General features: G+C 39.0%; 1 protein-coding gene across 10 annotated transcripts in view; it reads right to left on the bottom strand.

Moving 5' to 3' along the window:
* The window catches only part of CCSER1 (coiled-coil serine rich protein 1), a 735,108-nt gene that overhangs the window by 480,720 nt on the left and 234,580 nt on the right, over window positions 1-19,808 (bottom strand). For all 10 annotated transcript variants that reach the window (XR_013950287.1, XR_013950288.1, XM_080589527.1 and 7 more), the window contains one exon: window positions 15,558-15,678. Coding sequence is in view for 8 of the 10 variants with exons in the window: in XM_080589527.1 (XP_080445653.1) it covers window positions 15,558-15,678 (121 nt within the window). In the remaining 2 variants the exon portion in view is untranslated. The remainder of the gene's footprint in view (window positions 1-15,557; window positions 15,679-19,808) is intronic.

Consider the following 19,808-nt stretch of genomic DNA (forward strand, 5'->3'; position numbering starts at 1 on the left):
CCTACATGATGTGAAACAGGGCTCAAGCAAGGAAGTATTTCAAACAGGTAATGCTAAGCCCTAAACTTATTTCAGTTCTGTTAGCAATTTGTCTTCAGGGAGCAGCTTTGTTTCAATTCCTATTAAAGGCAATTTCGTGAGCTTTTTAGTACTGCTTCAAACAGGCTCAGGATGGTAAGTAAGGAGGCAGCACATAATTATCATGGCAGCTATACGTTTGGAGCCAAGTGGTGCTTGGTGAGAATCTGAGAAAGATTCATAAAGGGCTACTAGCGGTGATCAGGACAAAACTATCTATAACACAACTTACTACCTTCACAAATCTTCTTTATGGAGAAGGATGTCAAGGTCAGGGGGTATTTGGAAAGCTGAGAACTCATGAGCTCACTGAGAACACTGAGCTCATTCATACACTTCTTCCTAGCAGTTTTCTATTTTTTCTATTCCTGCACTCCCAATAGCACTTTGAAGTTAGGTTGAGAAATTTAAGGTTATTAAATGATCTAAGCAAACAAAAGTGTGTGAAAGTGAAAAGCAATTGTAATGAGAAGTGTTTTCTTTGCCCTAAATTCAGAATCCAGAACACTTCGGTTAATGGCAATGTCGCTGGAAGACACAAAACACCTCCTCACTTTTTAAAGGTGATTTAAAAAAACAAACTACAACACACAGGTACAGTAAAGATCCCAAGCAATCAGAAATGAGTCTAGAACTCAAGACTTTTCTATCAGTCATGATTAAACACATATACAGGGAGAGTCAGGCCTAACTGACATAATGATGCAGAAACACTTCCCACAACACAGAATCCTTCCTTTCTCTCATATACAACTGTAACAAAATGCTTATGTCAATATCATGAGAAATATTACATACAATACAAAAGAGTTAAGACTTAAATATATCTTTAATGACACTGAGTATGTATTTCTCAACTTATTGTACTCTTACTTCAGTAAGAAAAACAAACATGCTATACGGTACTTTCACACTGAAAGGTGACCATTTTCAACCCACAAGCAAGCACAGTAGATGACATTTAGAACAGTTAATGTAACTGCTGGCTTGTAGTTCAATGTCAACACATTCCAATATCTACACTTTGAAAGATAAGTGCAAAAACAACACATTATTGTTTAGCACATATTTAAATAATGGTTGATAATACATCTTCTGGGCATTTTCTTTTAAAAGACATCAAAGAAACCTTCTCCTTTTAAAATTCAACGCTGTATCATGAAAGTAAGTGTGCTAATTGGCTTCAGCTAGTTTCTCACTCTCACGGACCAAATTTCAGATGTTTCCAACTCTTGCAGATTGTACTAGTTTCAGTACAGATCTCAACATTACTGATGATCAAATTTTTCAAGCAAATCTTTCCCCATAGAACACACAAAATCTTTGATTTAGATCAACTATAAAAGACACTTTAAATACTTTGATTTAATATTTTCTCTACTGCAAACTTGATGCTATAAGTACCCTCCCTTTTTTTATACCAAAATTAATGTACAGATGTACATTAATGTGAAGAACCAAAAAGATAATAGAAATAACAGAAAATAAAAATAATAATAAATAATAGGCTAACACTAACACCTAGTTTAGCAATATTATTAAGCATGATATGCATAATGTGGCTGTGCAATCTATGTTGAAAAAACTTGAGCTTCAGTGAAATGCAAAACTGATGACTTTTCCCTTTTTCTTCCTCCTCCAAATAATACATTATTTCCAAGTTAAGTGAATAAAGTCAAAAGTACGCCAAAGAAAATATGAAACTATAGTACAGATGCCTTAAACTGGACTACATTTATGAGATAGGATTAGATCTTTTGTAAATGGACAATAGCTTCAGAAATAAAATAACGTAACCCTGTTCCTTTTTCATTCACTAATCCTTCGCAAAGTGCTTTTTGCTGCACAACTCAAAATCTCTAACTCCAACAACCAGTGGCAAAAGAATGGGGGGAAGCGGGAAGATGGAACAAAAAACACTGCCATATTGTAGCTAGATATTTGAAAGCTTTTGGTTCAAACATTTCATATTATTTAATCTTTTCCTTGGAAACCTTTCATAGCTCCTTTGACTAAGAACATAATTTCTCTTGTATACACACAGTGGTTTGCAATGCTGAAAAACCTTTAACTGTTCCTATAGTAACCAAAACCATTCTATGTATTTAATTGTTGCTTTTTCAGGTATGATCTATTATACTAGCTGGAGTCAGTGTGTTCTGTTGACATCTAAATTATGGATTCCCTGAAGTTTATCAGCCATTCATTACAAATGTAAGTTTGTTTTCAATAATTTGGAATTTAAAGTATTTAGTATATTTTGTTATGTACTATCAGGTTAAAAAATAAGCCATCAAAAAGTATATAGATAGTACAAAGTTGGAAGCATTAAATATAGCTTTGAACAGGTGAATTTTAGTGTTTTTTTTTTTTAATTAAAAAAAAGAGAATAAACAAGCATCAGTAGAGCCAATATCAAAAGTCGCTATGTGAAAGGGCATATGACTCTTTTCTGAGACTTTCTGAACTATGGCTAAGCTTTGTAATTCATTCTTGCAATGGACTTATACTGAATTCCAAGTTCTCTAAATGTATTTCTCTTCTAAGGTGATAAAGGAAAAATGAAATCTTAAAAAAAAAATACAAAATCTCTGTGAGGATAAATTAAGAATGATGATTTGCCTTCTTAATCTTTCTTAAAATAATCTGCTGCATTTCAGCACTGTATTTACTCTCTGGATTTTAGTGGTGGTATACAATTTTAAAATGCAACGGAGTTAAAGGATAGGGAACTTGAAAACCATTACAAATAGTATTTATTACTACACATCACAGTTTCATCACTCCAATTCCATCTTATATTAAAATAAAATATAAGAAACATATTATTTTTATGTATATTTTCTCCTATAATGCCGACACAGAATTTAAAAAGTAAACTGGTAATCTGCGTCTGAAGAGTTGTGCTTTCTCCCTGACCCATAAATGATGTTTTCAAGCTTCTCCATTAGTTATCCCTAACAGACCGTACTGTTCCTTGAACAAGAAACAGAGCTGGCTTTTATTTAGCTATGGAGAATATAGCTCATTTTAGAGTTCTGTAATACATTTTTCTCTATTGATAATTAATTATCAACTCTGACAATGTTTATCTCGGCCTTACCTCCCAAAATGTTTAGGTAGACTATTTTTTTCCAGTCAAAAATATTAATCCCTCTTTTATATTGAGATCCAGGTAAGGTTTAGAAAAATAAAGTTATAAAATTAGATTAAAATAAGATTACAAAATTAAGGCTCAAAGTACAGCCTCATTAATAGGGTCACCTAAGAAACCCTACTGCAGAACAAAGTAACTTAGCATTACTGTTCTACTTTTTCTTCGGGCAAAAAGGGCAGGTTTCTCCTGTTTTGGCTTTATACTGTGAGCACGACACTTTTAGATTGATGAAATCAGAATTACATGACATATTACTGAAAATACAGGAATGCCTTTTGTTCTTGGTTCTCACACTCTTCATTCCTGGTGGTTTTGTAGCTCTGAGTTGAGGTCTCTGCCCCTAGGACTGCCAGGAGAGATGACTCCTTTTCAATTCAGTATTTTCCAAAGCAGTAAGCTTGACACATACTAAAACTGTATACAAAGATGTATATTATATAAAAGGACACAATAAAAAGCTGGAGCAGCAGGTCACTACAACAGAGTTAAGTGAGCATTAAAATACTTTCAGGTAAACACCCTATAAGCTTCCTGTATAAACAAATAAGTAGTTTTACCAACACTGCAGGTAATAAGCATGAATGATTAACACATGGGAAAGTTCACCTGAAAACTACCTCTCTTCTTTTTCCCCTGCCTGTCCTTCCCTTGATTTTTACCTCAATAGCTCACTCCCTGTAATCTCTTTTATCTGTATTTCTTTCATCCTCCTCGTCTTGCTCATCCCAGGAATCCTCCTGGGATCTGGGGGATTTGCTGAACATATGAAACAGCCAATCTTGGAGTTAAAAAATGGAGAGAACCACAGGTTAACTTGCAACCTATGTCATACTTTGATGAATGTGTTTCCAAAAACCCCACCTCTTCTGTCTAACCTATTTATGCTTCTTTTTAGTCAGCTGTCTTAATTTGTACAGGTCAAAACATGGAGCTCTGTGAGACCTACAAAGGTCTGTAAATTATTTAACCCCGCTGCATTAATGCAATACCTGACATGACAGCTAGAACAAGTGCAAATAAATATTTACATCTTGCTAATACTTGTAAATATAATTAACTAAGCAGTTCAACACAGAACGAAGTAGTTCTGGCATAAGCACTGGCCTCTTTTTCTTTCCCTGCCTCTGTCTCTTTTTGAGACATTTATCAAAGTTGTACACAAACAGATGTTCTGGGCTGCTGCGATGGAATCTCTAAATCTGGATTATTAATAGGTAGATATATTTCCAATACATGCTGTTACATATTTAATCAATGTTGTAGCAGCAGCAAACAGTTTTAATTTGTAACAAAACTAGATACTACTCCATTGTGTAGCAATAAAGAGAAGATTAAAATACCAAAAGCAAAGCAAGTTGCAGTTGTCCTTTGAGTAAAATCCTACAATATCCACAAAGAACTCGTAAATGGACCAGGTGCAGGAAACACATGAAATACTTACGGGTGTGATATGGGAAAAGAAAAGAGAAAAACTTTCCCTCACAAACTTCAGTGAGGTGTTCCACAGTGGCTACTGCAGCTACTGCTGATAAAAAGAAGGCTGGGCAAGTAACCTCCTCATATAACCCAGCTGAATCCTGGTCCCAGAGCACACAAGGAAGAACTCACACTTGTACTCCTTTCATATCTGTATGGACAACTTTCGCAGCATTCAACTAACATAAATTAACTGTTGCTTGCTACAATATTTTGTTTTTACAACTTTATTTCAATATAGTTTCAAATTTCTGTCTCAAACAATCCAAGTACACTAACACTGCTTGTGTTCTAATATGTTAAAGCAGTAGCCTCTCACTTTTCTCTCTTCTGCTTCTTTCATCCTCATTTCCCAGCCATCCACCTCTGCTATTAGTAAATGCATAGAGGTAAATCACAATGTACTCAATTCTCAATGTAAAATAGAGGTTTACATAAAACAGGGTCACTAAAATCCCTACTCCCAGAAATATTCTTAAGTACATTGAAAATGTAAATACAGGAATAAGAGGGATATTGTCTCCATATCTTCCTTACCTCCAGGAAAAATAAATAAGAACAAAAGAAGCAAACCGAGGAGCTGGAGTTAAAGGTAAGGAGATTCTTAAAATTATTTCCACACTTTCTCTAATAACTCTTTTTACTCTGCAAAACGGAACAAATCTTGCTCTTTAGAAATACTAGTATTGAGATTATGCACACTTCTGCAGCACCTCTTCCCACTTAGTTTTGTGAAATAAAAAGTGAAATCCCATTGATGGTATGCTAAATGTACTATGCGGGTATGCACACTTCTCATGTAATTTTTGTATAATTCATTCCCTGTACAGCATTTCTATATTTTTAAGCAGTATGCTCATTGAATTGAGTTTACTCCAGCAGTAGTCCTATTTAAGTCATGATAAGATGACTCTCATTAGGAAAATATGTGCTAACAAAGACGACTGCCACTGTAAGGATGACGCTTTTAGGAATGCTCTACAAAATACGTGGTTTAGAAAACCTCTCAATAAAACCAGTAACATCACCATCACAAGGCTATTGTTTTTCATTGATCACATTGAAAAGAACGCCTGATAATATTTTCAATGGAAGTATACAACGAGCTATAAAACTAAAAGCATAGTTCAATAGCTATACCATACAATCAGAACTGTAGATCCACCTAGTTTTTCCCTAACATTTATCCTCTTTTCCCAATGTCTTACAGTAAGAATAAGAAGTTACCAAAATACGCTGTTCTTTGTTATGCTTCAGAGGTATTATTAAATTACTGTGAAAGTGAAACAAATACATCTCTGACACACAATCTGTTTTTTTCCTAGTTTTAATCTACAATGCATTTGTCTAACCAAATTAAGTACTTCGCAGTCTTAGCATTACATGTGCAAACATATTTCCTTCATATTTGTTTTCCATTTTATGATACTTTAATTGTTCACAAGTAATAACATAGTTGATTAATTTTTACATTTGAGCTGCAATTATGCTTTGAAATCTAATTTGTAAGAACTGGGGTTGTACTTTAATACAAGCAGCACAGGCTTCTAAATTACAAAACAAATTATCCTCTTGGTCCCTTCTCCCCTGCTATCACCCACCACCACCTCACACTCTTCAGCATTTACAGAACATTACCTCAAAGTGATGTTTCTGCTGCAAAGAACTATGGGCCCAAAACTACCTTAGATTTCTAGCAAGATTATAAAGCTCACACAATCACCAGCTGTGGCTCAAAAATGACTTTAATTACAGCTTTGCAACAGCAGATTCTTTTACACACCAGAAAGTACAATTCTGTTTCTGGAGTGCTTCTCTAACACCATGTACTTCCAGTTAATTTTGTGCAAACTTGAGTCAAAGAAGTCAAGTTCAACAAACGCTTTTGCCCAAATTTTAAAGCAATATAACCTCGGTAGAATCTTGTATATTTCAGACATACTAGCGTATAAGAAAAGGGAAAGCATGGGCACAGCTGGCACAACTTGAGACCATTCCCTCTAGTCCTATGTCTAGTTACCTAGGAGAGGCCGATCCCCAGCTCCCCACACCTTCCTTTCAGGTAGCTGTAGAGAGCAATGAGGTCTCCCCTGAGCCTCCTCTTCTCCAGACTAAACACCCCCAGCTCCCTCAGCTGCTCCTCACAGGACTTGTGTTCCAGGCCCTTCACCAGCTTCGTAGCCCTTCTCTGGATATGCTCCAGGGCCTCGATGTCCTTCTTGTAGTGAGGGGCCCAAAGCTGAACACAGCGCTCGAGGTGCGGCCTCACCAGAGCAGAGTACAGGGGGACGATCACCTCCCTGCTCCTGCTGGCTGCACTATTCCTGACACAAGCCAGGATGCCCCTGGCCTTCTTGGCCACCTGGGCACACTGCTGGCTCATATTCAGGTGAGCATCATTCAGCACCCCCAGATCCTTTTCCTCTGCACAGCTTTTGTTGTAACCAAAGTGCAGGCCCTTGCACTTAGCCATGGTGAACCTCATCCCATTGGCCTCTGCCCATCAACCCAACCTGTCCAGGTCCCTATGCAGGGCCTTCCTACCCTCCGGCGGATCAACACTTCCCCTCAGCTTGCTGTCTTCTGCAAACTTACTGAGGTGCACTCAATTCCCTCATCCAAATCATCAGAAGATATCACTAACACCCTTTGGACCCAGCCATCCAGCCAGTTTTTAACCAAGCAAAGAGCGTACCTGTCATAGCCATGAACTGCCAGCTTCTCTAGGAGAACACTGTGGGAGACCGTGTCAAAGATGTTGCTGAAGTCTAGGCAGACTACATCAACAGCCTTCCCCTCATCCACCAGGCTGGTCATTCAGTCTTAGAAGGAGATGAGGTTGGTCAGGCAGGACTTGCCTTTCATGAGCCCACGCTGATTGAGCCTGATCTCCAGGTTGTCCCACACATGCTGCATGGTTGCATTCAACACAACCTGTTCCATCACCTTTCCTGGCACCAAGGTCAGACTGAGAGGCCTTTAGTTCCCTGGGTCCTCCTTAGGACCCTTCTTGCAGATGAGCATCCCATTAGCAAATCTCCAGTCATCTGGGACCTCTCCAGGTGATCATGACCACTGATAGATGATAGAAAGTGGCTCGGCAATCACATCCACCAGCTCCCTCAGCACCCTCAGGTGGATCCCATCTGGCCACATGGACTTGTGACAGTCCAGGTGAAGCAGCAGGTCTCTAACTGTGTGTTACTGTGTGTTACTCACCTGAACTGTGTGTGTGTGGTGTGTGTGTCGGGGGGGGGGGGGGGGGGGGGGGTTCTTCTGCTCCCCATCCCAGACTTCCAGGTCAGGAGGCTGAGTACCCTGAGGATAAATGGTCTGCCTAGTAAAGACAGATGTAAAGAAGGCATTAAGAACCTCAGGCTCACGTCAGTAATACTTTAATGTATACACTTTAAATACTCTCTAAGCACAGACACAGGTTGCTCAGAGATGTTGATCTCCTTGGAGATCTTTAAAAGCCATTTGAACATGGTCCTGGGCCACCTTTTCTAGGCAGCTCTGCTTGAGCTGGGAGTTGAACCAGATGACCTCCAGAGGTAAATACTTATCTGAATTGATTTTCAGTTGATGTTTTCTATGAGTAGTTGGTTGCTATGACTGAGAAGGAACATGAAAACTACTGATGCACCCACTCTATAACCAGATACAAAGCTTCTGCTATATTTGCTTTGCCGTACAATTTTATTTCATTTGCACAACCATTAGTTATTTTGTAATTGTACAAAATCCTTCTCATTTTGGCAGCGGCAGGACACATAGAAAACAGTAGAAGTTTCAGAATTTGATATGTTATCATTTTTTTTATTTGAAGAAAGCAAAAAGAGGTTACCTATGTGAGCAGCCTAGTGAAAACAAAATGTCATGTAGGAGTTTTAGCTAGCTGGGGTTATGGAATAGCAGACAATAGAAGAAATGTAAATATTGTTTTGTTTTGTTTTCTATTTTCTGAAATGTTTCCCATTTCAGAAATGAGTTATTTTGCTCTACTCATGTACTCATTTTCCCAAAATGTGGAAAAAGCAATAGAAGATATACAGTGAGTCCACAGAACTGTTGTGGCCATGGGTTATGTTTTGTTTTCCCTCTGTTTTATTGCAGAGGGATAGAGAATCAGAATAATTAAAAATGAGTTTTTAATCAAACATAACAGTTTAAAAGTGCCTTTTAAACAAAGAGTTAATTTGTTGTTTTTTACCCTGATCATGTTTTTATTATTTATTAATCCCTTCCGTAGTGAATATAGCCAGTTATATATTTTTAGTATGCTTTTCTCACCAGTATAAAAATTGAAGATTCAAAGATCTAGCAGAAAATATTTTCCAAGATATATTTGTTTTTTCAAAAAAAAAAAAGATATTTCACTAAGCAAAACTTTATCAAAGGAAAAAAATACCCATTACTATGAAAAATGGAGTTCATCCCCTATTTCTTAACTACGATATATAAAAATGTTCTGAAGAGTATCTAACATTCAAAACCCATGTGTTCACTAGGGTCTTAGAGTAAATCAAAGATTCTACCTTACTTCAGCTGTTACCTTCCTAGACACTCTGCAGGTGGCCTGTCACACAATTGAGAGACAGGCAGCACTTGTGGCTATTTTCCACAGATTTAAGAAGGAAACAGCACTGAAATTTCCCATCTTGTGAGACGTTAATGTATTTGAGCCATCCTTACATCTGTAAGAAGAACTGCACACCCACCAGCAAAGAACTGTAAACCAGGTGGGCTGCACAGTCCTGTGAGGAGCACATGTGGCAGGGAGGAGGAGTGATGGCTGAGCTCCTCAGGAGTGCTGGGAGTAGATGCAGTGTGAAAAAGCAGAGGAAGCAGCCCATGCAGGAGATGCGTAGGAGCTGGAAACATGAGGAGATCCTCATGCACACACTCCTAACCCCTGAGGAGACATGTTCTGGCCTTAGACCTTTGGACACAGGCCTTGCTCGTTCCCCAGGAAGGACCTCCTTCTACCTCATGTGTGTGAATCAGTTCTGGGAATGTATTTGGCCCTTGCAGAAATATCAGCAATTCCTACCAATTCAGGAAGTAATTTTGATGATGCATTTGACTATCGATGGCACATGCATATTGTACTACAAACTCTTTCCACAATTTTGAAGTACTTGTTCTGAAGAAATTTATATAAATCCAACCTCCCCTACCTCTTACGCATCACTAAAATGCTATGCTGGGTAGTATACTCTAGTTCAGCTGATGTGTCTTTTGCTGCTTCTCAACTGAGTTGGAACCACAGCTTGAAAACCAATATATTTCCAGAGCAACAAGAGTCGTCCATATACTATTAGTATTATGCAAGGAATGACGCTTGCTTTCAGAGTGCATCATCACAATTATCCAGGGAACTGAAATAGTTCAATCATCTTTTATCTGATTGTCCAAATGAGTCTGAAAAGCATTCATTTTTCACATTATCAAAACATGCCTTCTTGAACGGAGTGTCATACCAGATACAAATCTTGCAGTGGGGTATCACAGCCTGACAGCAGAAGACCGCTGTTCATGTCACCACTTAGGACCAGGGGAAAGCACAGAGGTAAAACAACACTGACACTTTGAGGGGAAAAAAATTCTTCACACGGACTTGTCTAAATTAAAAAAAAGAAAGAAAGAAAGAAAGAAAGAAAACTTGCAAGTGAAAGAAGTGAACAGTAGCATAGAAACAGTTTCTTTCCAACTCCTTTTGAAAGGAATTAGGCAAGGCTACAAGAGTCAGAAAGGATCACCAGCATCTTCAAAAGAAACAATGACATTTTTGCAACTTGAAGATTGTAGAGGGGAATAAAAAAAAACAACTCCTAAGTTTAGTAAGCAAATACAGGATAGACATGGACCAAAACCTTCTGAGATGCCAAACTAAATACCTGTACTAAACAGTGCAGTACGATACAGCACTAAAGCTACAGTCCTCTACCTTACATATCAGTAAGCACCCAACTAGTCGCTGTGACTACCAGGAGCCTACTCCTGGGATTTGAAATTGAACTCATACATAAGAATCGTGCTCAGGTAAGCAAAGTTGCAAGGTACAAATTAAACAGCTTTCGAACAGGTAATGTTAGAAAGCCTCACTACATAGGCCCATTCATGTATTTATCAGAAGAAAAATTTGACTTGATTATTAAGAGTTTAAAAAACTGCCAAAGGAGCTGTAGTATTTACCAGGCATCTACAACCTAAGGTAATCTCCCCTAAAGTTCCGGAATTATTTCTGATATGGCAAACAGTTGGCACGTTGCTATGGCTGCTTCATAACAACGGGGTCTGTAGCTCTAAAAACAATTTAACAGAAATAATATCTTCAAAGAAAAATCAAAATCAGCAATGTGACAAAGATGAAGCAGAAATGCGCTTTATGCAGCTTTAAATTATCCAGCTCTGATGGTCACGTGTTGTCACTGCTATTCTGGACTCCACTGCCATCACATCCAAAATATCAATTTTAAAAGCACATTAAATAAAGTACATAATCACCCACTTAACAAAAATGAAAAATTAAGCACCTGAAATTTCACTGTACTTTTTTCAAGCGCTAGTAACACGTGAATGGTTTTCTCAGCGTTTAGATATAAACAGCCTGCAGCAGCAAAACATTGTCTGCTCAGAGACACATATGTCTAAGCAACTTCTTTTTTCCCACACTGTCTCTTGTAGTGTGAACTTTCAGTTGACAATTTGATCACAGAAGTTGAAGCTTAAGTGGTTTTAAAGCGTAACTTTCAGTTCCCTAGCCTTGCTTTCTTTCCCATGCTTGTAAGAACTTGAAATGGAAGAGATAATTCCTTTTGTCATTGTTCTGCCTCAGCAGTTGATTTATTTATATTTGAATTCAGATGGGAAGGACTAAAATTAAGACTATATAAACAGAATGAACTGTTCAAATTGTTTCTAGCATCTGCGCACCTTCAAGAGCAATTGACTGATTTGCCACAAAAGCAACATCAAGAGGCCTTGATAACTTGAACTGTTGACAGCATGGATTTTCTAAGTCTTGTATTTCTACAAAACACAATAAAATTAATGCAATATCCCAGACAAAGTGGAGGCCACAAAGGACACAGTAAGGTACAGCTCACATTGTTTGGTTTTAATCCTGACCCCACACTGACATTCAGACTATACATTTCTTACAAGTCACAGTCTGCTGCGGAGTGGCAGGACAAAAGCTGAAAAGCAGGGCTCTTGCTACTGCTAGCAAAACAAAAGTATACTTTGCTGAGTGCAGACAATTTCTTGTCACTTTGACATCACAAAGGATGTCACTTCCAAGCCGCTCGAGATATGACATTTCCTTGGCCAGAGCCTTCTCCACTTATTTTGCATCTACATTCTTACAAAGGTGGGGATTTTGCCCACAGTGCACGATCCCCTAGCTATCACTAAAAAAGGGCTTCCTGATTAAATATTTTGCAATTTGAAGAAAAATACAGGGGAAAAAATGACCTTTAATCCTCCGATCCTGATAATATCTATTCACTGACACTTCAAAGAATCATTAAATTTTGCTGCTACCATTTCTGGCATGATACTTTGCTGCTTACAGTAAAATTACATTAAGCAAATACGGTGCATTATTTAAAGCCACAAACCAACTTCTTTCTAAGATAAAACATCATTAGTCAAATATCATACAATTCACACTAAAGGCATTTTTCCTTCACCCACGCATCACGGTTTCTTGTGTCCTGAAGGTCTTACATATAGTTCCACGGGGGTTTACAGCATAATTGTATTTAGTAATTAGTAACTGTTTATTATCTTATTATCATTAGTATGTACTTTGCGTGTCTCGGATTGCTTTCTTATGTAGTTCTAAACATACTCTGTCCAAGGCCCTAAACTAAGCAACTTTTTCTTTACAGGAATTATTCCTAGAGAGTAGACCACTGCTCACCCCCCTGTGATACTCAGTTTTGAGACACGCAAGTCAAAACAACTGAGGTTCACAAAGGTAAGCATAAAAATCAAAGCATTCATGTTATTTTCAGTAAAGGTAATTTACAAATACCTGTAATTATAGTTCACCTCTGCAGATCAGACCACATATGGAGTCTGTGCTAAAGTCAAGGGAATTGAAGGTGTGTCAAAGGCTTTTCCTTGCTTGATATTTATAGTGCATAAAAACAGATGGCACTGGGGTATATAGAGACAGGAGCTGGGATCTCTTTTGCTTCAGTTGAAACTGGGTATGGGGAGAAGGATCTCCATGTAGGAAGCACAGAGTGAAAAAAGAAGTGAATGTGATGCTGATGCTTCACAATGCTTGAGATGTCCTTGAAGCAGCATGCTTTCATCCCCTTATAATTACCTTGAAAGTTTATAGGCAGTTTACAGAATTCCTGTTCTAACAACATGCAACAGTTTTCCAGAAAGATGTTCTGGTTTCATTTCCATTATATTTGTAAGAAATGTTGGTTTAAAGATACTAATACAGTGATGTTGTTTCATGTGAAAAAGTTCAAATGTGTGTAATCTGTCTAAGCAAAAACTTCTTTCTTTTTGAAAGAATGACACAGCTACAAGTCATATTTTAAGACGTGCAAATTGGAAGAGCAGCAGAGGCCAGAGCATATTTCTGAGAGCACTGCATGCATAAGAGAAGTATGATTTCAGTCTAAGTACTTAAAGGATATCACTAGTCAGGTTGTAAAGCAAAAAAATAATAATTAACAACAACAACAAATAGAAGACAGGTTAATATACTTACTAATATCAATAAGGCAAAGGGAAAAACTATGTAAGAGGTGGCATTATAAAACTTTCAAGTACATGTTAAACACATACAAGACCTTACTTTGAATTTATAAGGAATTAAGACATGCTGAAATTGCTGATAGTGGAGGAAAAAAGGAAATCAAACAACACTGAAGGCTTACTTTTTAATGGAGAGAAGGCAAAAATGGACTCTGGATTTCAGTGTAGTATTTTCTGGTCTATTCCTTTCCCAATTCCTTAGTATTTAGAAAGCCATGATTGAAACATCAAATCAAACAGATGCTACCAGTATTTTGAATATCAATTCACTGTAATAATACCAAGATGACAGACAATGTACTACATTAAGTTTTTAAATAAAGGTAGACTAGGAAGAAATGGTTTTCTGACCAGACTGGAAAAGAGGCCACTGTCAAATACAGACTAAAGCCATAGATCTGTACCAAGGGTACAGATTCACATGGGGAAAACAGACTTTACACTTCCTATTATCAGAACTAATAACAGATGAGATAGTGCATACATATTTTAATCTGGCTCAAAGTATTTGTACCTAGGTTTCAGGTCTAATATATAATTCACTGTTGGTTTTTGTTTGTTTGTTTTTGTTTGCTTGTTTTTTGTGGCAGTGTGATGAGTATCCAGCTGGGCAGCCAAACTCCACCACAACTGCTCTCTTACTCCCCCTCCTCAAAAGAGGGGGGGGGAAGAAAGTATGCTGGAAAGAAAAATAAAAGGCTCACAGACTGAGATAATGATAATTTAATTAAAGGAGAAAGGAAGAGGGGAAAAAACAAGTAAAGGCCGCACAGAAGCAGAGAAAGAGAAAAAAATATATATTCTCTACTTCCCATCAATAAGCAGTGTTCAGCCACGTCCTGAGAAGCAGGGCCTTGATATGCATAGCAGCTGTTTGGAAGGACAGGTGTCTTCATAATGAGAGCTCTCCCTCCTCTCCCCCTTTCCCACCCTTTATTGCTGAGTGTGACATCATATGGTATGGAACATCCCTTTGGTCAGGTTAGGTCAGCTGCCCTGGTGATGTCTCCTCTCCACTTCTTGCCCACTCCCAGCCTGCTGGGTCTTGGCGGGGGGGCTGGGGGGGGCCTTTGGAGGGTGCTGAGCCAGCACTGCTCAGCAACAGACAAAATACTGGTATGATAGCAATGCTGTTCTAGCGACAAGTGCAGAGTACAGCACCGTAAAGGCTGCTTCAGGGAAACTTAACTCCATCCCAGCCAGACCCAGTACAGGCAGGGGTAAGTGTGTGTTTCATTTTCTTACAGTAATAGGTGTGCAAGATCGTACTTCATAGAAATAAACCGACAGACAATTTCAAAGCTAAACTTGCTTATACCCAGAGAAGCTGAGAACAAAGCATGAATTATAAGGATCAATAATGACCTCATATTATCCATTTTCATACTTTTAATTACCTTCTACAATTTAAAAATGCATGGACCCCAACTTCATGTTGTGCTTACTGTTATGTTTTCTTTTCATTCTCCAAGGACTCAGTTGTTAAGGAACAACCATCCTGTCTGATATCGCAAGACAAGTGTTAATACACATGCTTTGGCTATGATTCTCATCTAATGCAAGATATCAAATTACACTCTATTTAAGTTAATAGATTTTCTTTGGAAGACTACCATCCCACTTTTGAAGATGCCATCATATGTTATAACACAGCAATAAAAATAGTCACTGAAAAATACTGAAATATCTCAAATGAGCAGAGCATTTCAAAATTATGTTCTTTCTAAAAAGCAACTGCTGACTAAAAACATTGTGCAAGAATGAAAGAACTATTTAAATAAAAGGAATCGCTCTATTAAGCCTGTTAAAAAGTCAATTTCTCAGAGTATAAATGCCCATTCTCTCTGTATACCTCATTACCAAAAGCCTTGGAAAAAAAAAAAAAAGGCTAATGAGCAAAAGAAACAGCTTAGCCTCAGGCCAAGTTCTGCTTTTGGAAATGCAGATGTAACCCCTTGTGAAACAGAAAGGAGGTGTATATGCATATCCACAAGAATGAATCCGGCCTGATGTTTACACTGTATTTGTAAAAAATCATGTTATTTGAATAACTCACTGTTTAGACACATCAGGCATTATTGTCCGTTCTTTTTTGCTTGTATCCACTGTCGTCTCTACAGGGGTAAGTACTACAGCAGCACATGAGACTATTGACTGGTATGAGTCTTCCCGGCAAACTGCAAAGATAAAAATCTCAGTGTTAATATCAGTGTATATTTTAAATGTTTAAAGAAATATATATATATATTATAATCAAGTCATATTGTGATAAAGAAAAATGCAAATGATTCTCCAAACTTCAATGTGGTCATCTGAAAACTTCGTTGTTTCCTGAACTGTTTGCTTGACACTTTTATTTGCCATGGGTTGATATGTCCATCATCATTCTAAGTTTCACCTAGCACAAGATATGATGTCACTCTGCTCTATCTCGTTGGCTGGCTGAGTCCTTAAAAGGACCAGTATATCCTAGCATCATATGTTGCACTTCTTTTTTTCTTCACAAATCAAAAACCAGAGTGGAAATTAATTAATCCCCTTTTCAAATAAACCTCCCACCTTTAAAAATTTTAGACTTTGTAATAAACTATTTTTGAGAAACTCTGGTGATTTTTTGTCTTCAACCATTACATCCCACACTTTAATCCAAAAAGGCCAAATCCAAATGGTCTAGGAGTAATGTATGATATTTTGATTCATGTGTTTTTCCATTAATACAAATTGCTTATGCATTATTGTGCTGGTTGATATGACTCATGATATTTAGAGCTAGAAGAATGATTATGTATTTCAGCTGAACATCTTGCTCAATTAGCACTGATGAATGAATACCAGAAGTACCTGACCTCCAAACAGATAGCTGTATTTTTTAAGTTATACATATTCTAAAATCTCAATTGCAAGTGTCACTAGTAATTTAGCACTTCGGCAGTCACCATTCATTGCTACTTGTTTTGAAAGTATACAGTTTCAGCACAGCTAAGGTATACCTTTATGAGCCCAAACCACACACCTATATTATATATTTATGGTACTGCTATATGTCATATGTAAGTTAGAGGAAACATGGTGATTCATCTTTTAAGAAGAAAGTCACATGGTATTCTATATGTTTAACATACGGAATTGTTTTATAGGGTGTCCATGTGCACATACACAGCCAATAACATACATGGTCACAAATTCTCAAGGATTCAAAGCCAGAAAGAACCTATTTTACAACTACATACATTCGTGTAAGGTTGTGATAGCTGGGGATATTGAATGGTGACATCAATGGACAACTTGTTTCTGATGACATGCTAACCTTCTGTCCTCCACAATCATATGCTTCCTCAGACAACATACCTTTTGCAAAACTTATACTTACAAGAAAAGTAAAACTGCAGTAAAACTTCATTTATATTGCCTTGACTGGATGCCAATCCAGAACAACTAATCATGGCATTTTACCCTGAGTTTTATTCAAATTACATTCAGCATGAATTCAGTGTGCATCAAGATATACTGCATGCCCAAAACGTACCCTGGAGCAGTACCTGGTGCTTTAAGGCAGGTAGGGAGTAGATTTTTAAGATCAGGGCAGACCATGCTTGGATATTTGCACAAAGGTCTGAAATGTCCCAAGGGCTTCTAGTTTTCAGAGCAATTCTGAGCCATTTAGCAAACAGCACAAACTGAGTATGGTCTGATTCCAGGAAGAAAATCTTTTTGTGGAGTGCATGTAATTATATTTAATACATTTTATGCTCTCCAGGACTGTTTATGCCTATATTATTAATGTGCATGTTACCCATAGATAGATGCATTAGATGACCAGTAGTGAAACATTACCTTCTTTGTTTTGGAACCAGTGTTACTAACAACATAGTTGTTATCACAAACATCCATCTCCTAAACACGGTCATACCCACAACTTGCTCTACTGCCTACAGATACGCAAGTGGAATATTCATTACAGGTTCCTACATACAAAATGAAGGAGGGAAATAATGTAAAATACACTGAACTAGAGAGACAAAATAAGAAGAAAACCATTTTCTTATCATTTTTTAATCCTACTATGTTGATACTAACTACCAAGTGATTTTTATCATACTATGTTGCCTCACTCCAGTTGCAGGGAATGATGAGGGGAGAAAAAGAGCCAACAGATCAATTATCTGGCTCTGAGCCTGTGGTGGTTTTACTCAGGTGGGCAGCCGAGTTGCACCATGGCCGCTCTCTCACTCCCTCTCCTCAAAGAGGAATGGGGAGAAAATACAATGCAAAGGGTTGAGATAAGGATGGGGAGATTGTTCAACAATTATCGTGACAGGCAAAACAGACTCCGAGTAGAAAGATAGTAAGATTTATTGTCTATTACTAACAAGCTAGAGAAACAAAGGAAAGAAACCAAAACCACCTTCCCCCACCCACCCTCTTCCACCTCTTCACCCCCGAGCAGCGCAGGGGAACGGGGGAATGGGGGTTGTGGTCAATCTACAGCGCTTTGTCTCCACTACTCCTTCACGGTCACTCTCTGCCCCTGCTCCGTGGGGTCCCTCCCACGGGATGCCGTCCTTCCTGATCTGAGCCTGTGGGGGCTTCCCACAGGCAGCAGCTCTTCAAGAACTGCTCCAGATATGGGTCCATAACACAGGCTCCATCCCTCAGGAGCAAACTGCTCCAACCTGGGTCCCCCACAGGCAGCAGCTCCCTGCCAGGTCACCTGCTCCTGCGTGGTCTTCTCTGAACGGGCTACAGGTCCGGCCCGGAAGCTGCTCCGGCAGGGGTCTTCCACAGGCCGCAGCCTCCGTCGGTGCAGGTCCACCTGCTCCACCGTGGTCTCCTCCACGGGCTGCAGCGTGGAACCCTGCTCCACCGTGGTACTCCATGGGCTGCAGGGGGACAGCCTGCTTCACCGTGGTCCTCACCACAGGCCGCAGGGGACTTCTGCTCTGGCACCTGGAGCACCTCTCCCCCTGTTTCTTCACTGACCTTGGCGCCTGCAAGGCTGTTCCTCACTCCTCTCACTCTCCCAGCTGCTGTGAGGCAGCATTTTTTCCCCTTTCTTAAATCTGCTCTTACAGAGGTGCAAACAACATCCCTTATTGGCTCGGCTCTGGTCAGCAGTGGGGCCCTTACCAAACATGGGGCAGCTTCTATATCCTTCTCACAGAAGCCACCCCTATGGCCCCCTGCTACCAAAACCTTGCCACATAAACCCACTACAGAGCCTCATGTCACTGGCAGAAATTTGGATTTTTTTAATTGTGGGTCATTTTATATGACACTAGGCCTGCTGGCAACGGACAGGCTTCACCTATCTCAAAAGGCCTTTAAACTAGAAAAAGACATAAAAGGTCTTTAAGACCTAAAAGGTCTTTAAACTAGATTTGAAGGTGGAAAGGGATAAAACCAGGCTTGCTAGAGATAAGCCTGGGGGCAGTATGCCAGTGGTTGTAGAATGCTGGGCTAGCAAAGTCCCTCAGCCTGACCCAGTCCCAGTAGAGAGAGGGGATGGAGAGCCAGGCAACAGCAAAGGCACAAGGGATATTGAGGGGCTAGAAAACACATAAGTGCCTGAGGAAGGTCACAAAGGAATTAGGGCTCCTCCTCCAAAAAAGGTGACAGGATTGCTAGCCCAACTGAAGTGCATCTACACCAATGCATGCAGCATGGGCAATGAACAGGAGGAGCTGAAAGACACTGCACAGCAGGAGGGCTAAGACATAGTTGCCATCACAGAAATGTGGTGGGATGACTCACATGACTGGAGTGCTGCAATGGATGTCTACAAACTCTTCAGAAGGGATAGGCTAGGAAGGAGAGGTGGTGGGGTAGTTCTATATGTTAAGGAGTGTTTTGATTGTCTAGAGCTTAATACAGGTGACAACGTGTTTGAGCATTTATAGAAAAGAGGGGGAAGGCCAACAAAGCAGATGTCACGGTGAGACTCGTATTGAGAAACCAACCAGGATGAAGAGGAAGATGAAATATTCTATATCCAAGCTGGTGAAGGGTCTGGAAAACTCCTCATATGAGGAGAAGTTGAGGGAACTGAGGTTATTTAGCCTAGAGAAAAGGAGACTCAGGGGAGACCTTATCATTACATTCTCTACAACTGCATCAAAGGAGGTTGTAGCAAGGTGGGTGTCAGTCTCTTCTCCCGTTTGGACTTGATGATCTTAGAGGTCTTTTCCAACATAAATGATTCTGTGATTCTGTACAACCAGCAGGCAATGTATTAGCAAGGTGCAATTTGGTAGGCACCAAGTAATGTACAAAGTAGTATCTTCTACTTACAATCAGTGACTAAATATGT

The sequence above is a fragment of the Anser brachyrhynchus genome (assembly GCF_964034855.1).
Source record: "Anser brachyrhynchus genome assembly, chromosome: 4".
Lineage (NCBI taxonomy): Eukaryota > Metazoa > Chordata > Aves > Anseriformes > Anatidae > Anser > Anser brachyrhynchus.